A 24,826-nucleotide genomic window follows, 5' to 3' on the forward strand; every position below is an offset into this window, starting at 1 on the left:
GAAAATAAAATAACCATGATATAAACTGAAAAGGACATTATGTGGCTAAATATTTAATTTAATTTAACTTAAATTTAAAGAACCACTTTTCCATATGAAAAGTGATTAGTTTTAATAATATACGTACCAAATATTGTGATAAAGAATAGTCCAATTAATAATAAAATTGCATACATTTCTAAATCCATGTTTGGAATTCTGTCATCTTTGCAGGTGATATGTATATTAAAAATGTGTATATTCTTAATATACATATCGCTGTCATCCTTACAAGTGATAGGAATAGAAATTCCGTCATCCTTAAAAGTGATAAGAATGTGTGTATTAAGAATGCGAATATTCTAAATTGTTAATGAATAGAAATTTCTATTCATACTATTTCATACTAACATAGTTAATATAAAATGCAGAATAACATAATACTAATTTCTGCATACCTTATCAGCATCTATAATTTCCATTACTTGGTCCTTTAAGTATTTTGTATATATATCAACAGTAACCTGGCATGCCTTCTTAATTGTGTTCAACTCGCTTTCCTCTTTTGGAGCCATGATATATGCTACTGCAGCACTAACGTCAACCTAAAATAAATATTTAATTTTTATAATTTTGCTTATGTGAGCACCACTTAAAAAAAGGAAAATTAAGATGTTCCTTAATTATTATTTTTTTTTAAATCTGAAAATTATTATATTTATAGTTTATGTAATAATTAACGCAACTTGAATTTAATAAACATCACAACTGTGAAAATCCAAGCCGACCAACATAATAAATACCCTGAAGTTGATATTCTTATATTACATCTCACTGACTGATTTCCTACTGATATCCAGTACATTTAATATCCATCAGAAATCCAGTCACTTATGAACTGAATGTAAGAAATAATTTTTGGCACTGTTTATCAGGATATTCGCAAAAGCATTTAACTCCATCCCACGTGAAAGTTTACTGTATAAGTTGGAATGTGTTGGTATCATGAGCAAGATCTCCAGATTTGATTTTTTTTTTTTTTTTTTTGGTGCACTGGCAGCTTAGGCCATAATACACCAAGTCAAAACACTCATTCTTTCCAATCTATAAATAGGTTACCACACCAGAAAGTAATATTATGTTAAATAAGCTTTTTTAATTTTTATAAATTAAAACAGCTTATTTTATTATAATTATATAAATTATAAAAAAAAAAACATTTTATCACTTGTATCCATCTATGCAGTCAATCAGATAAAATCTGATTGCCTGCACAGATGGATACAAGTGATAAAATGTAAACACAAGGCATAAATAAAACAAGAACAATAAATTAAAATGTGAAGAATCATTAGATTGCAGTACTCACACATAGGAAGGTCAGGGTGGCCACAGGACAGATTACTAGTTTAACAGAACTGGAGCTCCTCACTCATATTCATAACGTTTATTAGAATTAGTTGGGGCATATGATGCAAGAAAGCAAGAAAAAAAACTTCCCTTTCACCCATCCAGTCACTCCAAATGTTTGTCTAGTTCAGTCTTAAATTTATTTAAGCTACCAACTTCCACAACAACAGATGGAAGTCTGTTCCAGCAATAAACTACCCGCTGGCTAAAGGCAAACTTCCATCTTTCCTCAATTTGAATCTATGCCCCCCACTCGGGTTCTTAATCTGTAATCTGAGCAAGTGGAAGTATCCCATCAGCCTGCTCAAATCATTCAAGGCCTTTACATTACATAAATTTATACTTATGTAAATTACTTAATTAATGCATACTGTAATATGTACATATTAACTAATTGATATTTCCATTCACTGACGTTTTTTTTTTTTGGTTGTAAAATTTAAAATAGTAAAAATGATAAGCAATTAATAACAAAGAACACGATACGCACAAGTGAGATATGGAATAATGAGTTTCTGAGCATTTATTTATGCTTTTTATGTGATTGAATATTTCATGGAAGGGGAACACATTTCACCATAATAACATGAAAATCCACAGAATTCCAGCTATCGGTACTTTAGCAAATGCAAGAAGATCAAGTTTACTACCGTTTATAATTGATTACATTAACAGAAAAGACCAATAAACCGAAAAGTGAAAATTGTTTCTATTGTTTTATGGTCATGACCTCCAGAAATGTGCTTTAGAAAAATATCAAGAAGACGAAGACTAGTGAGTCAATAGCAAGGATTCACAAAAAGGAAGGGAAACATTGAAAATTACATCTAACATAATAGCAGGGTTTTCCCAGCATAAAAGCTCAAAAATACAATGTTACAAGAGATTTCCCATAATTCTCAAACCGTGTTAGAGCGAAACTGTGTCATCAGAGCCAGAACTAGGGTGGGGCAAGCGGGGCACCAGCCTCAGTTGCAGAATTTTTTTTTTAAGGGCACATTCGACCAGTCATATATTTTAAAATTGCTTCATTTTTGATTTAATTACAGTCGGACCTGTGTTTTAACGAACTTCTTTATAGCAAATTTTTCTAATTCCTTTTGATAATTATATTTAAAAGTTTCTGTAGAATGAAGAAAATTTACATATAACGAATGGGTTATGAGAGACAACTTTGTATGCTTTGTTTCCACCTCTGGCCTTTAGGCAATTTAAAAAAAAACAATTACTCATAGAAAGTGCAAATTAAGGGTTAAAGGGATTACCTTCCAAAATGTAAGTGGAATGTAAAATATATGCAGCCACCTATCCCACACACCGAGAAGTCATTCTAGTCAACTGCTTTCTATAGCGGGTCAAAATATTAAGGCATATTCCCGACACGGATAATAGCTTCTGGTCAACTTGTGTTCTTTGTTTAAAATAAAAATTTTATCAAAAGAAATGCTGCATTATCTTTGTATATGCTACTTATGTTTCCAGAAATTTTTGTGAGTGAAAAAAAATTATAAATTTGGGACTTATAATCACTTATGAAAAAAAATATCAAGGTGGAACAGTGTTTTACAAATTTGGAAAATAACAGAGAAACTCCAATTACAAACTTCTATAAAGTATGGCCAGTTTTGTGACGTCACACCTGAGCTTTTTGGTGTGACGTCAAAAAGAAACAAAAATTTTCAAATATCTGCTGAAATATCAACAGATATTAGAAAAATCATGTTTTATCAATTCTGCAGGATATAAAATCTGTAACCCCTTTACAACTTCTCCAATTCGTTCGTGAGTACTGTCTAATAGAATTGTATCCAAATATAGTAATAGAACTATGAATTTTTCTTACCCTGAAAGGTCCTTCAAAGCGAGAAAAATTCAATTAAAATAATGCACGCTTATGTTATTATGTTAAAAGTACCATATTTCGCAATATTTTGTTTCTATGATTTTATACTAGATATAAACAAACTATCTGGTTTTCTAATTTCTTTGTAGTTTATATAGAATTAAATTCTCTGTAGATATAAATGAATATTTGCAAGTTTCTTTATCAAAAATATCGTTTTGATATTTTTGTTTTGTTATATTCTTTGTATTATTTTATTAATAAATATATGCAAATTGTAGACTGTTGCAATAGTAATTTTTATAAATTCATAAAGATTGCAAAGGGGAATACAAAGAGTGGGGAAATTTTCCCCAGGCACCAAGCTTCAGGGGCACCATGAAGACATGTTGCCCCAAGTGTCGACGACCCTAGCTGGGGGCATACTTAACACTTTTGTCCCAGGCATAGAATTGCCTAGTTCGGGCTATGCGTGTCATAAGTATTGTGTTGTGCGAGGATTGCTGCAATTTATCAATTGTGTTAGAGCGAAATTGCATTGTAGAAGTACCCTATTGTGCAAGGATTGCCGTAATTTATCAATCGTGTTAGAGCGAAATCACGTTGTAGAAGTACCGTATTATACGGGGGTTGCCTGTACAATTAAATGATGCTAATGCACTACAAGTAGGTTAATTATACACTTTTTTGAATTTTAATAAGGATTACTATGATGACTGGAGATGAGGCAAATATGTACAACATATTCTAAATTTCTTGTTTTATTTGGCATTTATGCAAACAATTTGATTATAATGATTATCTGTAATTCAGAGCTTCCTACAAGTTAAAACTTTACAATTTGTCTCATTTTAGGATGTGTTTAATTAACTTTTTGGTAAAGGAGTTTTATGCTGCACTTTGCCAAATAATACTATGTGAACTACTGGAATCAGCATACCACTTATTAAAAAAATGCAAGCACAAATCTAAAGCAAAAATGTACAGCATAATTTTCACATGATGTACGAATATGGGGAGGCAATGATTTCAATCTTTGCCTACACTCATACTGTTACATCATGTTTATTGATTTTCCATATTCAGTGTTGTGAAACATAAGTTAAAGTCTGGGGCATATGAAATGATATACATAAGGGCAACCTGAGGCAACAAGAGGGAGCAATACTCTTGATCTGATTATCAGTAGTGATTCTTCATGCATTAAGAATCTGCAGATAAATGAACCACTAGGTGGCAGTGATCACAGTGTGTTGAAGTGGGATTTACTCAAGGAGGTAACTACTATCAGAGGTAAAGGGAAGGGTTTTTGTTTTCGTAAAGGCGACTATGATGGTCTGAGACAGTATTTAAATTCTATACAGTGGGACCAACTGATGATGTTACCAACAGCAAACTCAAAATGGGAAGCATTCAAGGAACTAATCTTGGAGGCTACCAGGCTTTACATACCAACTAAGAAATATTGTTCAAGGTTTAGGCCTAAATGGTTGTCAGATGAACTAATGAGACATGTGGCAGAGAAGAAAAATGCATGGGATACATACAAATTAATGGGTGACATGGAAGCCTATGATAGATATAAGTTGGTCTGTAACCAAGTCACAAAGGAGATTAGGCAGGCAAAGGCAGACTATGAAAAATCCTTGGCAAAGGATGCAAAGAAAAACAGAAAAGAGTTCTTTACATACTTGAACTCGAAAAGGAAAGGGATGAATCAGATTGGTCCACTGGATATTGATGGTTCAACAGTTGAGGATCCTGCTCAGGTGGCTAACAATCTAAACGAGTATTTTGCATCTACATTCACGCATGAGGAGTTATTCAGGAAGGAGAATGATGTAGGTAAAGTAAACATTGGCAGTGAGCTGGATGATTTTGTAATAACTGAGAGGAAAGTGGAGGAGAGATTGTTGAGGATAAACATAAAAAAGGCACCTGGGGTGGATGGGATCTATCCAGTTATATTAAAGGAGGCAGCAAAGGAAGTATGCAAACCCCTAGCCATAATTATGAGAGCTTCTTTGGACTCAGGGGAGGTACCCATAGACTGGAGATGTGCAAATGTAACTCCAATTCACAAAGGAGGATCAAAGGCTGACACAAGTAATTATAGACATGTTAGTTTAACTTCTGTTCCAGGTAAATTAATGGAGGCACTGGTTAAAGAAGCACTGCAGGATCATCTAGACAAGAATTCAGTTATAGCTCAGACGCAGCATGGTTTTGTTAAGGGCAGGTCTTGCCTGACCAATTTGATTGGATACTATGATGTAGTCACAAAAGAACTGGATGCAGGGAATAACTTTGATATTATATATTTGGATCTTAGAAAGGCTTTTGATACTGTTGCACATGGAAGACTGCTGCACAAATTGGAGCAGTGTGGCATTGGAGGCAAATTGCTGCTATGGATAAGGGGATGGTTGAGTGGCAGAAGACAGAGAGTGGTAATCAATGGACACTGCTCAACGTGGACTAATGTTATTAGTGGAGTTCCTCAAGGTTCAGTGTTGGGTCCGTTGTTGTTTTCGGTGTTTATGAATGATATTGATGATGGGATATCAAGTTTAATGTCCAAGTTTGCAGATGATACAAAGGTTGGCAGGGTCGTTAAGGACAATACTGACGCTATGCTGCTGCAACAGGATCTGGAAAGGTTGAACAGATGGACTGAGAGGTGGCAAATGAGGTTTAACATCGACAAATGTAAAGTGCTGCATATGGGAAACAGTAACCCCAGAGCAACGTATCAACTCTGCGGTACTACACTGACAGTGGTGGAGAATGAAAAGGACCTGGGGGTAATTGTGCAGGCAGATATGAAGTTCTCTGAGCAGTGCAGACGAGCTGCAAGAGTAGCTCATGGTGTCTTGTCAATGATATACAGGAATTTTTCTAGCAGGGATAAGGAGGTGATTATTCCCTTGTATAAGGCAATGGTAAGGCCACATCTTGAGTACTGTATACAGGTCTGGAGGCCTCATTTCAAGAAGGATGTAGAGCTGCTGGAACAGGTACAGAGAAGGGCAACAAGATTAGTAAATGGAACAAAGGGTTGCTCTTACGAAGAAAGGCTTAAGTTTTGCAAATTACAGAGTTTGGAGACTAGGCACCGGCGAGGTGATCTGATAGAGGTGTATAAGGCTTTGAATGGTTTGAGCATGCTCAATGCCAATGGGATTCTTCATCTTTCTCAGAATAATCACCTCAGAGGGCATAAATTCAAATTGAGGAAGGACGGATGTCGGATAGATGTGCGGAAATTTGCCTTTGGCCAGCGGGTGGTTGGTTGGTGGAACCGACTTCCATCACTTGTTGTTGAAGTTGATAGCCTAAACAAATTTAAAGCTCAACTGGACAGGTATTTCGAACGAACGGAGGGGTGAAATGGGAGTGGGTTTTTTTTTTTTTTTTTTTTTTTTGGCTGATGCTGAATAAGCTTGCTTTCTTGCATCATATGCCTCTGCTAATGCTAAATGTTTGTGAAATATCTTCAAGTCAACTGAGATTTGTTGTTATATGATTATTTGGGTTCAACATCCTCAATTACAGTCGATTCCGGTTATTTGGGACACATCGGGACTAGTGCATTCTGGCCTGATTAAGCGGCTGCCCCAATTATCTGAAGTTTCACGTAAATAGTTAAAAATACAATGGACCCTCCGCTTTACAATTTGTTCACTGTACAATCAAATCATGTTACGATGGACTCAACATAGTAAAATACCGTTCACTATACGATGCGTAGTAAGTGGCGGTCATTGTGATCACATTTGTGAATTTAATTTTAATTCTATCAAACAGCAATTCTAATTAGCGAAAATAGGAGGAGTATTATGCACAAGCTATAAAAGTAAATATATATTAAGCACAAATTTACCCTTTATTACCTTACCAATTAAAAAATTAAATGACACATGAAAATCAGAAGAATATACGTGATAATCGGAATAATTAATACGTAATGTAATATGTACATACTAACTAGTTGACATTTCTGTTCACTGACATTTGTGGGTGGGGGTTAAAATTTAAAACAGTAAAAACATAAGCAATCAATAACAAAGAACACGGCACACACAAATTGCAAATAACACGATACATGCAAGTGAGAACGAAGTAACAAGTTACGAAGCTTTAAAAATAGGAATGAAGAGAAGATTCTGAAAATTAATTTTTTTATATGATTGAAGATTTCGTGGAAGTGTAAACACATTTCACCATAATAACCCACAGAATTCCAGCTGTTGGTATTATTGCAAATTCAATAAGATCAAGTTTACTATCCATTTATGTTAGATTGCACTAACAGAAAAGCCCAATAAACAGGTGACTGCTAATTTTTTTATGGTTGTGATCTCAAGAAATCCCACCGTCGGATTTCTGGTTTGTAGTTTATGATATGTTTGTAGTAATCTGTGTCTGTGCAATGTCAAATAAAGACAAATATTTGACTTAACTTCCTTGCTAAAACTCCCAACTATTTCTGTAATGAAGTACCCCTATTCCTGTTTTAAAGATACAGTAGAGCATTAGTTATCTGGAATAATTAATGTCAGACCTCTTCCAGATAGCCAAATTTTCTGGATAATCGAATGTAAGGTAAGATAAAATAAATTCTGTATTAAGGTAAAAGAAAAAGACTTTAAACAGAAAAAAACATTTATTTAATAAAAAAAAAATAATAATAACTTATACATAAAAATTTGCACATTTACACATGCATGTACACTGAGTGGACAGAAATCATGGGATACCTACCTAGTAACGGGTAGACAAACCTTTTGTCCAGATAAGGGCAGTCACATGGCAAAGCATTGAGTCCCCTAGTTCACAAAAGCATTCCACAGGTATTTCCATCCATGCTTGCTGGATGGAAATACCATTGCTGTCCAACATTCCATTGCATTCCTGGGTAGAAGATCCAAAGCGCGAACGGACCTTTCCACAGCATCCCAAAGATGCTCCACAGGGTTCATGTCCAGTGAATGGGGAAGCAATTCCATGGTGGTAAAATCTGTGGAATGCTCTTCGAACCATGTGCTAATCATCACGGCTCTGTAGGGAGGTGCACTGTCCTGCTGGAAGAGTCCATTGCCCTGTGGGTGCAAGATGATCATGAAGGGATGCAGATGGGCTGCAATGATGAACACATAATCTGAATCATGCAAAGATGCGTCTAGACGTACCAGATGTCCCAATGTGTGCCAGTTGAACATGGCCCAGACCCTTACTAACTGTCCACCTGCCCGAACAGTTCCTTGTAGACATGACAGGTGCATAGCTTCGTGCAGTTTTTGCCAGAATACGCACCCTCCCGTCCTCTTGAAATAACTGAAAAAGGGTCTCATCAGACCAGAAGGCCTGTCTCCAATCGTCCAAGGTCCAGTGCCGATGTTCTTTCATCCAGTACAGGCATAGAGTCCTGTGTAGTGTTTTAGCAATGGGACTCTGGTGGGTCGGTGGCTACCATAACCTACTGCGGCTAATGATAGCCTGATGGTCTTGGTGGAGATGTTTCTGGAACCTTCCTCGTTGAAGTCGGCGGTGATTTGTACCACAGTCACTCTCCAGTTGGCTGAAACAATGCGAGATAGGCGTTGACGGCCACGTTCATCCACCACCTTTCTCTGCCCACAGAGCTGTCCACGATGAGATATTATTCCGGAAATGGCATATTCCCGATACACTCTTGATACTGTCGAATGGGGATAGTGCAATTTCTGTACAACCTCTGCAATAGTGACCCATGAGTCGGGCACCCACTATCAATCATCTCTCTTTCAAAGTCTGTTAACTCACGATGTTTATCCATACTGACATCGAATTACTGTCTAAGTGAATGCAGTGATGCCATGTACCTATATATCTGCCAAGCAGTGGGTTCATGCACTAGCTAGAGGGGTGACAGCATTGCATTGCCCAAGAACCAGGTATCCCATGAATTCTATCCTTTCAGTGTATATTCAGATAAGTATTTTACTGCAAATTTTATGTGGAAAAAATATCATTTTTTTTTTAGTTTGTTGTGACATTTTTTTGGAGTTAAATCTCTCAAGTTCCTTAACAATATCAATTTGGTTATATCGCATTCTTCCTGGCTTTCTGCCCATTTCAGTGCTGTTTCTAATGCCGTAATAGCTTCACTACTTGTTGGCCCTGGATTTTCTTCAATGGGAACTTCCTCTTCTTCACTATAATCCACAGAAGTTTCTTCTTTCAAATAAGCAGAGACAATGCAGTCATCTGATAACATTTGGAACTCTAAAGCCATTCGTCAATGTCTTTTTCGTTACAATCCTTGCATCCAGGAATGACAGAAATAATATTAACAAATTCTTCCTTCAGGAGTGAGTTTGGTTGAATATTTTTGCTACATGTTGTTTTTGCCATTCACAGGCAAGTGTTCGTTCAGAAACACCATTCCATGCCTCAGCAATCATAAAAATTGATTTCAAAATGTTCAAATTTTTATAAAACAAAATAATATCTTCATCCAAAACAGACAAACGTTGTAATAACCTTTTTCTCTAAAACCTTTTATAAGTCTTGTAATGCCTTAGTCTAAAGGCTGAATGAGAGAAGTCAGGTTTGGTAGGAAAAATAAAACTTGAAAATTTGGATCAATGCTGTTAATGGCATTCTCATATGGATGGGGAGATGCATTATCTAATAGAAGTAAAACTTTTCCAGTTTTTTTTGTGATTTTCTGTCTTTTTTTAACCTCAAGAATAAAAAAATTTTTAAACCAATTTCAGAAAACAGAAACATCCATCCAGGCATTTTTCTGATTTCTATACAAAACAGAAAAATTAGATTTTTAAATGCTCTCAGTTTTTCGACTTACCAATAACGAGCACGGGCAATCTGCACATCCTAGTAGCATTTGCGCACACAGCAATTGTAACTTGCTCTTTCCTCATCTTAAAACCTGGTGCAGACCTTTCTCTTTTAGTGGCTAGGGTTTTTCTCAGTAATGCTTTCCATGATAAGCCCATCTCACGAACATTAGAAATGTTTTCTTTCTTGTAATTTGCTGTAACTGACGCAAATTTAATTTTAAAGGATGCCGCTGCTCATTCGTCTTCAGAAAGTTTCTTGTCTTGAATATCTAGTTCACGTATACTATGTCTCAATTTAAAGTTTTTCAGCCAACCTGTGCTTGCCTTAAAATCTTCATTACCTCTTAATTTTCTATTAAAATCTAATGCTTTTTCACAGACACTGGCTCACCTAAACTTCGCTTCTAAAGAAACCACAAATAAAGTGCACTCTCTAAAGCAACATTTTCAGGTTTCGACAGTCTTTTTTTCTGCTAAATTCCTTCGCTATATAGTCAACACAAATTCTGAGATAGCACTGGAATCTTTCTTGATGTCAAATTGCTGAAGTCCCCTCTTTGGCAAGATTTCCTAAATTTTCACCTTTTCTAATTCTATTAATAATTTCTATTTTTTGTTTTTTGTTGCAATGTTAAAAGTACGCATTTTCTTTTTGTTGACATTTTACTGTAAAAAAACTGAGAAAAATAATAAATCGCACAGTTTCAGGCTGATATTATTCTTACCGAATCTGGAGCCAAACTAAACATAATACGAAATGAAGAGAACAAAACATTTTGTGGAAAACTGGGTTCACAGAAGCGAATGACTAAACTATCACTCTTGGTTTTCAAGAAAACCCATTAGTCGGAATTCAACATTTCACCAGATATACAACTTAAACAGAAAAAAACAGACAGAAATACTCTCATAATATAATAAACATTTGTCTCAAATACTACTTGTTATTGTTTGTTATTTGGTTTTTAGGAGCATTAGCAACTAAGGCCATATTGCTCCAGGATATGCGGTGGTCATTCCCTGACCTTTACGCATCTTCCATATTTGGTGGTGACTGGCTCGAACCCCGGTCTAATCAAGAAGCATGTGCTACGCACTGCTGCTCCTTCCCACCTGGCTACGGAGGCGCCCTCAAATACTACTATTAATAAAAAAAAATAAAAAAAAAGAGAAGGAAAAAATCAGCCTTTCAAATTATGCTGGCTAACTGACTTCCAGATAATCAACATTCTACTGTACATCTTTGCCTACATTAGATATGATGCCAATATACAACTATAACTGCATAGGTGAGAACAGAGGTGATTAAGATTAATTCCAAAAAATATTGAAATATCCAGAGTGATGGGCAAATGGTTTCTAGACATTTCCTTTTCCAGAAATATTCCAAGTTGATTCATATTTACAAACTTGGAAATTCCACAGTTATATCAATACAATAAGTTTTCAGCAGATGCAATTTATAGGTATGAATGTTTATTTATCAACCTTGGAACATCTACCTGGAGATAAGCTGTATGACAGAGAAAGTGACTCAACTCAGTATTCAGTTTTGGTTTGACTATGTTTAATAATATCTTATGGTTCACAAAAATGTGTAGCATGCTGTTCCATGCTACACTGAATCCAAATGAAGAAAGTTTCAGAAGCAGGAAATGAAAATATGCGGCCACCTTCATTCTCATGCAAAGCAAGCAATTTTTAATGATAAAGGAATGCCACAGAGCTTATAAAGATAAAGAAGAAATAAATTTAACTTTAGATATATACAGAGAGATTTTTCAGTCTAAACCTGTATAAGCCTCCTTCAGGATTGTGCACTAATATAAAATGATAAACTTAAATATTGTCAGCTCATATACAGATTCGTCTAAAAATGAAAGAAAATAAAACTGAACAAGTCCAACGCAAGCACGGATAGGTAGGTGGAAGAATTATTGGTTGGGCTGTTACCCCATATACCACAATACACACTGATCTGAAGCATCTGGCTTCAGTGGCATAGTCAGGAGAAAATGGACAGGCTGTTCAAGGTTGTTGCCATTATCTCTGAGTTGCACTCATGCTGCAGTACTCTACTCCAGCCACCCCTCCTCGTCAATGAATTGATGGTTTAAGATAGCTAGGTATCATGAATTATGTGGGTGAAAATTATACAGAGTGAGGGTAGAGGAGCTAGTACACGAACTTGAACCACCTGTTGATGTTTCTACTTACAGTAATGGCTGTCTAGGAGCAGCCTGTTGAACTTTGTTCAAGAAAGCACAGAGGCAGTAAGAAAATTGTAGTGGCATTGATGTTTGCTGAAGGAGGCTGAGGAAGAGAAAGGGGGAGGAGGACAAAGGATAATAATGAAGGGATAGGAGAGCATGACATTAAAAATCCACTTGGGGAATGAAAAATTCCCCCTTGTCTCCATTTATGTAGGATCCTGTGGTTGATGTAAAATGTTACCAGGAATTCTATCCTCCTCCTCCTCAGGCCCCTTCATGAGATATCTAAACCTTCCCACTACTGCAACTCCCTCCATCAACCTTTCTTCTTCATCTCTTCCATCCTATAACTACAAACTTCAACAGGCCACTTGCAGACAACCAATTCAGATCACTAACACCGTAGCCAGAAAATGGAAGTCAGTACAGATTATAAGTAAAGCAATATTGCCCAGTACCATTCAGAAATGTGCTTTGTGTTTGCATTTGCATTCATGTTTTGATAAATCTACATATGAGCTGTTAAAAATATATAAGTTCATTCTTTTATATCAATATAATTATGAAGAAAGTCTGCAGGATTAGGCCTAAACATCTGCTATGTGAACACCTAAATTAAAATTAATTTTTTCTTTTCTTTTTCTATACACATGTTCCATTTCTTTGTCATTGTTTCCGGCATTTTAACATACCTTTTTTCCAACTCATATTTATAAGTGTAATCTTAACTCAAGTCATCAATCTTCATACATTGCCTCCCTTTCATCACTTTACAATGGTGTTCAAAGAAAGTGTATCACTCCTTAAAATTGTGATTGTCGTCCGAATAACGTAAGTATATGACAATATTTCTCACAGATTGCATCAGATAAAATTGACATGCATAGGTGATGATGTCATATTGCATCAGCTGTTACTTTCAGCTATATAAGTACACTCTGCAAGAGTTGCGGTCATTCCTTGCTTGTGTCAAGATGGAGAGTTACGTGCAGTTGACGCCACGAAGAAAGAGTGCTTTGTTGCTTTACATGAGGAAGGATGTTCTTCCCGTCATATTGCTTATAGAGTGTCTTGTAATCAGTCGAGACAGTGTCTTGTGAGTAGATTCTTTCCAAACTCAAGAATACTGGTTCTGCTGATAGAAAAAAAAGGAACTGGATGCAAATGAGTCTCTACACCAAAACAGAACAGCGATTTGAAGTGTTTATGCCTTAAAAACCGTAAAGCTTTTTCATCTGAGCTGAAAAGAGAATGGGAAGAACATACAAAAGGACTGATAGCAAGTGAAGTAACATTCAGAAGACTGTCTCTTCAAAAATGGACCTGTAGCCCATCGTCCTAAGAAGAAGCCCCTCCTCACACAAAAAGTGAAAAATGCCCGATTCATTTGGTGTAAGGAGCATGTCAAATGAACCTCCGAGCAGTGGAAGTCAGTTATTTTCTTGGATAAGAAGAAATTCAACGTGCATGGTTCTGATTGGAGAGAAACGATTCGCCGTAGACGTGGAGAAGAATACCTTCCACACTGTATAGTGTCTACAGTGAAATTCCCTACCAGCCAAATGATATGGGGGTGCATTTCGTATTGTGGAGTAGGTCACCTGCAGCTTATAAAAGGTTTCATAAATGCCAATGGATAGTTGACTATATTGGAAGGCAAACTGCTGCCAACCATTAGAGACCATTTCAACCTGCCAAGTAACTGCATCTTTCAGGACGACTCTGCTCCTTGTCATCGGGCGATAAGTGTAAGTAGGCACTTCTGTAGTTACTTTAGCTTCATTTCTGCATTAGAGGTTCGAGAGTAATGTGTTTACATTTGTTACAAGTGAAAAAATAGTAGTAGTAGTAGTAGTAGTAGTGGCACATGATGCAAGAAAGCAAGTGTATGAGCTTATGCAGCATCAGCCAAAAAAAAAAAAAAAAAAACACCATTCCCTCCAAATGCCTGTCCAGTTCCTCCTTAAATTTATTTAACTTATCAACTTCCACAACGATAGATGGAAGTTGGTTCCACCAATTAACCAGCCACTGGCTAAAGGCAAATTTCCACACATCTATTCTACATCTGTATTTTCTTAATTTGAATTTATGCCCCTTTAGGTTCGTAATCTGAAAAAGTGGAAGGATCCCACTTGTTCAGCGTGCTCAACCCATTCAAGGCCTTATACACCTCATTCAGATTACCGTGCAGGTGCCTAGTCTCCAGCCACTGCAATTTGCAGAACTTAAGCCTCTCTTGGTAATAGGATCCCTTCATTCCCCTCACCAATCTTGTTGCCCTTCTCTGTACACACTCAAGCAAATCTACATCCTTTCTAAAATGAGGCCTCCAGACCTATACGCAGTACTCAAGGCGTGGCCTAACCATTACCTTATACAGAGGGACAATCAACTCCTTTTCCCTGCTAGCAAAATTCCTATATATCATTGACAAAACCCCATGACATGCCCTGGCAGCCTGTCTGCATTGCTCAGAAAACTTCATACCTCACTGCACAATTACTCCCAGATCTTTTTCATTTTCTACCACCTTAAGTGCAGTACCACACAGTTCGTACGTTTCTCTGGGGCTACTTCTGCCCATATGCAGTACTTTGCATTTGTCAAGGTTAAACTTCAGTTGCCACTTCTTAGCCCATCTGAACAAATTATCTAGATCCTGTTGCAGTAGCACACTGCCATTACTGTCCTTAACAACCCTGCCAACCTTTGTATCATCTGCAAACTTCGACACTAAGCCTGATATACCTTCATCAATATCATTGATAAATATACAAAACAACAGAGGACCCAAAACCGAACCCTGTGGGACTCCACTAATAACATTAGTCCACGAAGAGCAGCACACATTAATTACCACCCTCTGTCTTCTCCCACTCAACCATCCTTTTATCCGTTGTAGAAACTTACCCGTAATGGTTGGAAGAATGGTCTGTTACAACTCTTTGCTGGCCAGGAAACAGCCCGGACCTGAATCCTATAGAGAACTGTTGGAATTGAGTGGAATCTGCAGTCGCCAGAAAGAAACCAAAGACCCATCATGAACTTCAGGAAGCAATAAGTCATGTTTGGAACCACAAGCTATCAGTTGATTATCTTCAGAAATTGATCTTGTCAATGCCTCGACAGTATGCTGCTGTCATCAGGGCCAGAGGTGGGTTCAACTAAATATCAGTTTGCACCTGGTGAACTTTTCATTTTGTTTTCCATTTAAGACGATAAACTGAAGCAAACTGAGGGCTTCTGATAACATTTCAGCCATAATTGGCATGTTTACCAAAACTGTTGTATAAAGGTTGCAAATGCCCATTTTGGAATATTTTGAGAGCACCTGTCAAATATTACTTAGCTTTGCCTTAACTACAGTCGGTCCTCGTATAACACGTGTTTACATTACACAAATTCGATCATACACGATTTATAAATAGGGGAACATTATCTTGTATAACACGAACCGAATTCACTTATGCACGATTCGCCTTTGTGTTTACAAGAAATGGCAGTCGAACGCAGAATCACCCCAACCGAATGCAACACGATAGGAATGAAGAGAAGATTCTGAAACTATATTTATGTTTTTTATATCAGTGAAGGGGAAACACATTTCACCAAAATAACATAAAAACCAACACAATTCCAGCTATCGATATAATCGCAAATGCAATTAGATGGAGTTTACTACCAGTTTATAACAGATTCCACTAGCAGAAACGAACTGGAAATTGTTTTTATTGTTTTATGGTAGTAACCCCCAGAAATGTGCTTTAGTTAAATGTTGGGTGTTAATAGTGTATCTCGGCCTTTACGGTGTTGTTTATTCAGTTGCTATACGCCCGCAGCTTTGTTTATGTTTAAGCGTGCCTCCTCGTTTTGTAATTGCGCTTTATTCCCTAAAAATTAGTAAAATACTTAAAAGGTGTGAAAAGGAAGCGTCCTGGCGAACACACTGCAGATTCAGAGAGAGAGAGAGAGAGAGAGAGTGAGAGAGAGAGAGAGAGAGAAAAAAAAAGCAATATCGATAAACAGAGGCGGACTGGATCAAAAATTCTTAACCGGGAAAATTTATAGTGGCCTCATACTACGGTTTATGGCCAAAATCACACCGGCCTCCGGCCCACCGGGATTTCCCGGGTAAGGCTTATGGCCAGTCCGCCTCTGTCGATAGAGAAAAAAATATGAAATTGTGAAACGCTTTGAGCAAAATGAAAGACCATGTGATATTGCAAGTGCTACAGACCTAAATGAGGCAACGCCGAGAATTACAAAGAATGCGGAGAAAATAAAAACAACTTTCATAGCAGGAACAACTCAAAGTGTAATTAAAATCCATTAGATTAAGACACAAGAATTGGAAGAGATGGAACGGCTGTCATCTGTTTGCATAGAAAATCGAACAAAAAACAAGTTTGCTTATGATAGAAGCAAAAGCGTTAGCAATATTTTATTACGTAATAGTCGTAATTAAATACGTAAGCATTTTATTACGACTTACGTATTATAATTTATACTTACATATTATAAAATACGTAAGTATTTTATTACGACTATTTTATTTAATATAATAAATTTTTTACGAATAAAATACGTATTTTATTCGTAAAAAATACTTTTTTAGTATTAAAAAATACTAAAAATACTTTATTATAATATAATAAATAATAAAAAATATTTATTATTTATTATATTATAATAAAAAATATATTATATTTTTTATTACATATTTTAATCGTTATAAAATACTTACGTATTTTATAACGATTAAAATTACCCGATTATTTATTGTGTCTGGTAATGTTTTGGTTCCAAATGTGTGTTCAATCTTGGGTGGTCGGCACCTAACCCCACTTTTCCCACAGGGCCTGTTGTTTATATTGCACGAGGGTTTCTAGGAACACAACTATCGTGCTTTACGAGGACAGACTGTATTAATAAATATCTTTTGTTTATATTTCTATTTGTGATGATAGTCATTAATGTAATATACCATTGCAAAAAAGGGTTAGAAATGTGAAATTTCTAGGTGATGCACTTTCTTTGTACACCAGTGTATTTCATGCAATTTTAATGGTAGCAATGATGCATGAATATATACATCTTACTTTAAGTAACTTAAAGGTTCTTTACTTTCTCAAAATTAAAATTCAAAAATTTCTAATAATAATGCTAACATTATATAAATTATATAATTAAGAGAAAAAAAGAAAAATTAATCCAAATTAGGAACAAAAATGATGTTTGTTCAAATGAATTAGATCAGACGTTCCCAAACTTTTATACCTTGAGTCGCCTTAAATTTTTCATAAACTTGATGACTTAAAGTTTAGCCATAAATATAAATACTTTTATAAATCATTATATACTGAATAAATTTAATCTCAAAGAAATAAGAAATGTTTCTTACCTAGATTAGTGGGATGCTTGTCCAAATTTTGTTAAAAACGTGCTTAATGAAAATAACAAGAAACCCCCCTCCCCCCAAGTTACCCTATATTTTGGGAACCTGGATTTTTATACTTGGGGAACTTGGATTTCAGGAAAGCTTTTGATACTGTTGCACATGGAAGACTGCTGTACAAATTGGAGAGGTATGGCATTAAGGGTAAGTTGCTACAATGGATAAAGAGATAGTTGAGTGGGAGACGACAGAGTGGTAATCAATGGACACTGCTCTTTGTGGACTAATGTTATTAGTGGAGTCCCACAGGGTTCGGTGTCGGGCCCATTGTTGTTTTGTATATTTATCAATGATATTGACCAAGGTATATCAGGTTTAATGTCCAAGTTTGCAGATGATACAAAGGTTGGCAGGGTTGTTAACGACAGTAAAGACAGTATGCTACTCCAACCGGATCTAGATAAGTTGGGAAAACGGACTGAGAAGGAAGAACTGAAGTTTAACATTGACAAATGCATATATATGGATAGCAATAACTGAAGAGAAACGTACCAACTGTGTGGTACTACACTCAGGGAAGTGGAAAGTGAAAAAGACCGGGGGGGGGGGTAATTTTGCAGTCAAATATGAAGTTTGCTGAGCAGTGCAGCCAGGGTAGGTTATGGTGTCTTTTCAATGATATATAGGAATTTTACTAGCAGGGACAGGGAGGTGATTATCTCGTTATACAAGGCAATGGTCAGGCCACACCTAGAGTACTGTGTACAGGCCTGAAGGTCTCATTTTAGGAAGGATGTAGAGTTGCTAGAACGAGTACAAAGAAGGGCAACAAGATTGGTGAGGGGAACAAAGGGATGCTCTTACCAAGAAAGGCTTAAGTTCTGCAAATTGCAGTGCCTGGAGAGTAGGCACCTGCAAGATGATCTGATTGTGGTGTATAAGGCCTTAAATGGGTTGAGCAAGCTGAATGCTGATGGGATTCTTCCTCTTGCTCAGACTAAGAACCTGAGGGGGCACAGTTTCAAATTAAGGAAAGACAGTTATAGAATAGATGTGCAGAAATTTGCCTTTAGCCAGCAGGTAGTTGATTGGTGGAACAGGCTTCCATCTTTTGTTGTGGAAGCCAATAGCCTAAATAAATTTTAGGCTGAGCTGGATAGGCATTAGGAATGAATGGAGGGGTAAAATGGGAGGGGTTTTTTTTTTTTTTTTTTTTTTGGCTGATGCTGCATAAGCTTGATTTCTTGCATTGTATGCCTCTACTAATGCTAACCTCTGAATTAGCTTAAATCACATTTCTATGCTACAAATATTTTTAGAAACAAACCGTATCAAATTTCTCTGATGAAAGAGTCGCTCTCCAAGAGTCCGTAAATTCTCCAGGAAATTTGTCTTTCGTAAATTCTCCTATTATCTTCCCCTGTAATAACAACAAAAATTAACATGTAACATTGTGTTCAATAACCATTTTAAATTAAAGTTATGAAAAAAATTAAATAAAAAATAAATTGCAGCAGTTTTAATATAGGATGATTGTTGCAATAGCCATCAGAAAACAAAATGCAAAATAAAGAATTAAAAAAGTTACATTTCAAAATAAAACTTGCACATAATGTGGCCTAAACCATTTTGAAATGATTTAGCCTGCACTACATACAAGTTTTATTTTAACATGTATGTACTTGCTATGTCATCAAATACGTGAAAAAGACCAATCAAGGGATTAGCAATTTACAACGTAAAATTATGAATGAGCACCCTGAGTTTGACACTGAAATTACAAGAAAATTAAGGCATTAACACGCTCAACTCTGTCGAAATTACTAGTCAAGAGGATGCTTGGTATTTGCTTTGTCAACTGATGTCTGAGAGTTCAGTTTTTGTAACTCATATATCTACTGTGTGGCCTAACAAGCTAAAGAGTAATAAAAAATCGAACAAAAAAATAAATAAATAAATAACGAGAAAACATTGGTGATTCTACCGACATCTGGAAATAGAATTGGTTTATTAAGTACGAGAAAAGACCTCCAGAACTAGAAAATGTTACTTTAGCTGACTTCATTGCCAATTATATTTGCACCTCGGGATGTCAATATCCTGATATCGAAATCCTCCAATATCGAAATTATATGGACAACAACTTGAATGAATACAAACAAGAGATGGTTACTCTTCCTTTACTTTTCGAAGTGAAGTAGAAATACTTTCTGAAATGAAATTCCTTGCTTTGTATGATGAATGTGAACAAGTTATTTTAGAAAGTTATAAAAATTATGAATCTGATTTAGATATTCACAAAACTATGGAGACATATCATGAAATATGCTATACTGATATAATAATGCTATACTGGCTGAAGCTGATGCAGCCATCACCGGCAACACACAAAACTTAGCAACGCTGATTCATGAAGATGCTGAACCATTTAAAGATTTCTAAAACACCCAGACAGTGAAATGAATTCTGGTCTTTGACTTTGCTAGTCAGCTAAATCAGCTTGGTGCAATAGCAAAGAAACAAGAAAATTTAATGCCAAACAATCAGTTTTGGAATTTAATGTGAAAAGCTAATTTAAAACAGGAAGGAATTTTATTGCATGTCATTTATACTTTACTTCAACGTAATTGTCAGCCTATCCAAATATTCCTTACTGACCCTGCTGGCTGCGGTAAGACATTCATGATTCGATTATTGATGAAAGTTTATAATCGTTTTACTAGCACCGATAATTTCGCCAATGCTTATATAACTTGTGCTTCTACTGGAAAAGCTTCTGTCGCTATTAATGATACTGCTGTGCACACAGCATTGAAAATTTCGATACCAAAGAATTTACTTGTCTTATGAAGTTGCTCAACAATATTGTACTCTTTTCAAATACGTATGTGCTTTAATTATCAATGAAGTTAGTATGATTGGAGCTGAACTTTTATCTCAGAGAGATGTTCACTAGAGACAAATTACAGGCTGTGAGATCATAATTTTGGTGGATTAGATCTTTTTGATTGGTGATTTCCGACAGCAGCCCACCCGTAAGAGCAATGCCTATTTATAAACGGATTAAGCACAGCATCACAGGCTCCAACTTTTGGCGTGGGTTACAATATTACGAACTCAATGAAGTGATGAGACAGTCGAATTCAGAATGAGTGTTACCTAAAATCGGAAACAGTGTTCAGTTAACCGACGACAAACAGAAACTTATCGAGCTGAGATTTGTGAGCAAAGAAGAAGCAGACAATTTGTGTTCTGATGGTGTTCATTTCTATTTGAAAAATAAATCTGTGAACGATTATAACAATTCTTGTTAAATTCATCTTCGGATACCATTATGTCGATTACGTAGTTTATGAATGAGAAATGTCACAAACAACAACTAACTCGATATCAGTGATCTTTACATTATTGCTGCAAATGGAGAAAAGAAATTTTATAATGGACTGAGAAACACTACATCCACTCTTGCACTTCAAGCTGAAATTATCAGGTTGTCGATTAATCCTCTACTTACGAGTTCATCAGTAAACAACAAGATCTTTCCATTCTAACATTAAATTGTCCAAGTTTACGTGCTCACAGTGACAATCTCACTGATGCAGTCACCCAGTAATCCAATTTACTTCTACTTTCTGAAATGTGGCTAAATAACGACGAAGAAGTAAGCACACCTAACTTCGATTGTATCATTCAATTCAAACGAGAAGATCAACGAGCTGGTGGTGTAGCAATTTATTAAAAGAGAGAAAATCATACTCATGTTGTTACTCGTATGGAAATGATTTATCGACAAACTGATGGAATATCAGTGGAATATCATTCGACCTGTTGGAGACATTTGTGCAGCTGAATGCCTTCTTCCTGTGATCAAACAATATTGTCGGTAGTCATTTACATTTCACTGAATTCATACATTTCGTTTTACTTCCTTACATGATTAAAGGAGCTCATAACAATTTTTTCTCACAAACAATACAACTGAATACCAATGATACTTAGTGGAGATTTCAACGTTAATTTTGAAGATACGCAATGCAAACTTTTGACTGATTTCTTAGAAAATAAATTTGGACTAAATGTTAAATATTTCTAGGTCTGTATCGACTACTAATCATGGAACTATAATTGATGCTGTGTTTCAAAGACTTTTATTTAGGCCCTTTACAATCTCAAGTGTACATTTCCTATTTACCTACTGAACATGTATTGCAACCACAAATTGATGAAACTGTCGAAAAAAAATAAGTGCTTTAAAATGTTAAGTGTTTGGATTCTTTTCATTCCTAACCCTTTAACCTCGTCCAAGCCAAGGATGTTTCCACATAAAATAAAATATCTTTTGTGTGCACAGGGAACATATGCTGTTTTTTTTTAAAGCTTGTTTTCTTACAGTGTGGGCTCTGTGGATTACCAATGTACATACTGTATACAATTTTTGTATACAAGCTCCATGAGGTGTGCACACCTGCATGCATGCACATGTTTTGAAGGTTTTTTTTTGCACAAAATCATCAAAATATATGCAGAATTCCACAGATTTGATGTCCTGAAAACATAATAAATAAAACATATGATATGCATGTTCATAATATATTCACTGAAAACTATATCATCTAATAATATAGTTTTCAACAATTTTGAGACAACTCATGTATAGGACTTCAATTCTCAATAAAATTCTATCAAATGAAAACCAACTTCCGTTGAAAAGGATGAAAGAAGCTTCAGAAGATGACAATGAAAGAGATATGAGATAAGCTGATTTTTTTTTATATATCGTAGACAGTCTTAAAATTGTTCTTCAGGGATGAGTAATTAACTTTACTAACATATGAGGCACTTACAAAAATGATGTAATAGTTTTAAATCTATTTAGAGCTCATCTACAAGTCATTTTACAACATGCATTTCAAGTTAAGCACATTTATTTTATACTTTGTCTGCTACCATAAACTTGAAGCATGCACCACCACGTTCTCATTAACATCATTTCAGTTTTTGGACTCATTTCCACGAAATTTTTCTAAAATTGGTAAGGAAAGGAAAAGGTTTCTGCAGTGGTAAGGAAAAGATTACAAAAGCTGTAGGAAATGTATCACATTTTCATACCATACTATACTTTGAAAAAATTTGCATACCATGCCATGTTTTTGCAATACTACCACTCTTGGTAATGAGCCAATACCATTCCTCCAACAACTAACCCAGTACCCCATCATAATTGAAAATTTTACTAAGCAAGTCTACCATGTTATAGGCAAGCTAATTAATTAACAAGTATAATATATGCTACCTTTATTATATATAACTTTTCATATTAGAAAGTTATATTATATATAACTTTCTAATATGAAATAACTTTCTATTATATTAGAAAGTTATATTATATATAACTTTCTAATATGCTCTATTTTCAAGGTTTAGTGTTTTACATGCTTTAAAGTTTACGTCAGAAGCCTCCAAATGCTTCATATTTTTAGCAATGTTTTCTCTCTCATCATTCTTTTAGGAAAAATTGCTTTTGATTTTAAATTTTTCAGGAATGTGTTAACAGCACAGTACAAATATTGTTCTTTTTTTTTTTTTTCTTTTTTGTTAGTTGTTGGTGGATCGGCTTCTGTGGCCATAATGCACCCCCCAAAGTTTTTGCATTTTACTCTGATCCAAGCCCGAGGCGAGATTCGAACCCGCGACCTTTGGGTTGCCAGGCAGGCACTTTACCCACCTGGCTAGCCCGGTCAGCTGTGCTTTCCTGACATTTTCCTAAGACAACTTAACAAAATCAAACAGGAACTGAGGTCTCGGTGGATTTTGCCAATCTGTCTCTGCCAACTGATATACTATGGTTGATTTGCGAAGCCTTTTTCACCTTACAGAACAGGCTAATCAACCTGTTTAGGTATATGAAAACTGAAGCTTCTCTATGGGATGCCTCCCTCCAACAATAACCACTACGGGTTCTCTACCAGAGAACCCACAGCAGTGCTAAAATTAAGTGGAGCTTTATAACATTTAAAAGTTTTCACTATTTACCTCACAAAAAAATAGTTACTTACATTTTTGCTATTCTGAACTGCTGTTATTAATTTTTCAAAATTCGCTTTATCCTTGTCAGCCTAAAAGAAAAAGATCAAACATTTAAGTGACATTTTTAACTGTGGTCAAGTTTCACTGGAAAAATATATTTCAATTAATATCCATATATAATATATTCTAATATTCATAATGGCAACAGGTATTATTATTATTTTTTATTATTTTTTTTTTTAATTTTGTAACTTAGGTGATACATGAGTTGGATGAATGGAGATTTTTTGCTGCATCAACTCCTTTGGTCAAGACAGTAACAGTATTTGCCATATAGCACAAGAAAGCCACACATTTTTGCTGCACTGGCAAAAAAAAAAAAAAAAAAAAAAAAAAACAAGAAATTACAACTTATATGCTTCCCCTCCTCACCCAGGTAACTATCCAGTTGACCACTGAATTTATTCAAACTGTCAGCCTCAACTAACCTGCAAGGGCAACTTGTTCCAGGAATCAATGACTAGCTGCCTAAAAGAAAACTTCCTACAATTTAATCTAAACCTTAACCCCTGTAATTTGAATCGATGACTTCTAGTTCTGGAATTTTTTTATAACAGTGAAAATTCCACCTTCAATCATTTTACTAATCCCTCTAAGAGCCTTATAAACCTCAATCATGTCACCTCTGAAGTGCCTGGTAACTAAGCTCTGTAGCCGATACAATCAGTCTTTCCTCATACAGTCATCCTTCTACGGATCTCACCATTCAAGTTGCCCTTGCCCGTCTTTGGACCTTTTCAAGAAACTATTTTTTTCAGAAGATGCACTAGTTCACATTGAAGATACAAGGAGCAGATAAGAACTTAGGTCAACCACTACATTCTCTTCCTCTTCTACATCAGGAAGGCATTTCTGATTAGCATTAGCAAATGATGCAAGAAAGCAAGCATATACAGCATCAGAAAAAAAAAAGGAAGAAAAAACCCCTCCCATTTCACCTATTTATTCCGTCCAATAGCTTGTTTAGTTCTTCCTTGATATTTAAGCTATCAACTTCCAAAACAACAGATAGAAATTAGTTCCAGCAATCAACCACCCGCTTGATAAAGGC

The 24,826-nt window shown here is 35.7% G+C and overlaps 1 protein-coding gene across 1 annotated transcript in view; it reads right to left on the reverse strand.

Annotated features, from left to right (window-relative positions):
• The window catches only part of dre4 (SPT16 homolog, facilitates chromatin remodeling subunit dre4), a 292,696-nt gene that overhangs the window by 227,829 nt on the left and 40,041 nt on the right, over positions 1-24,826 (reverse strand). Inside the window, exons 4-6 of the mRNA XM_090377621.1 lie at positions 23,745-23,804; positions 19,016-19,108; positions 438-584 (exon numbers count right to left, since the gene is read on the reverse strand). Of these exons, the coding sequence (XP_090233747.1) occupies positions 438-584; positions 19,016-19,108; positions 23,745-23,804 (300 nt within the window). The remainder of the gene's footprint in view (positions 1-437; positions 585-19,015; positions 19,109-23,744; positions 23,805-24,826) is intronic.

Source organism: Mastigoproctus giganteus, chromosome 7 (assembly GCF_048544385.1).
Source record: "Mastigoproctus giganteus isolate SK-2022 chromosome 7, ASM4854438v1, whole genome shotgun sequence".
Lineage (NCBI taxonomy): Eukaryota > Metazoa > Arthropoda > Arachnida > Uropygi > Thelyphonidae > Mastigoproctus > Mastigoproctus giganteus.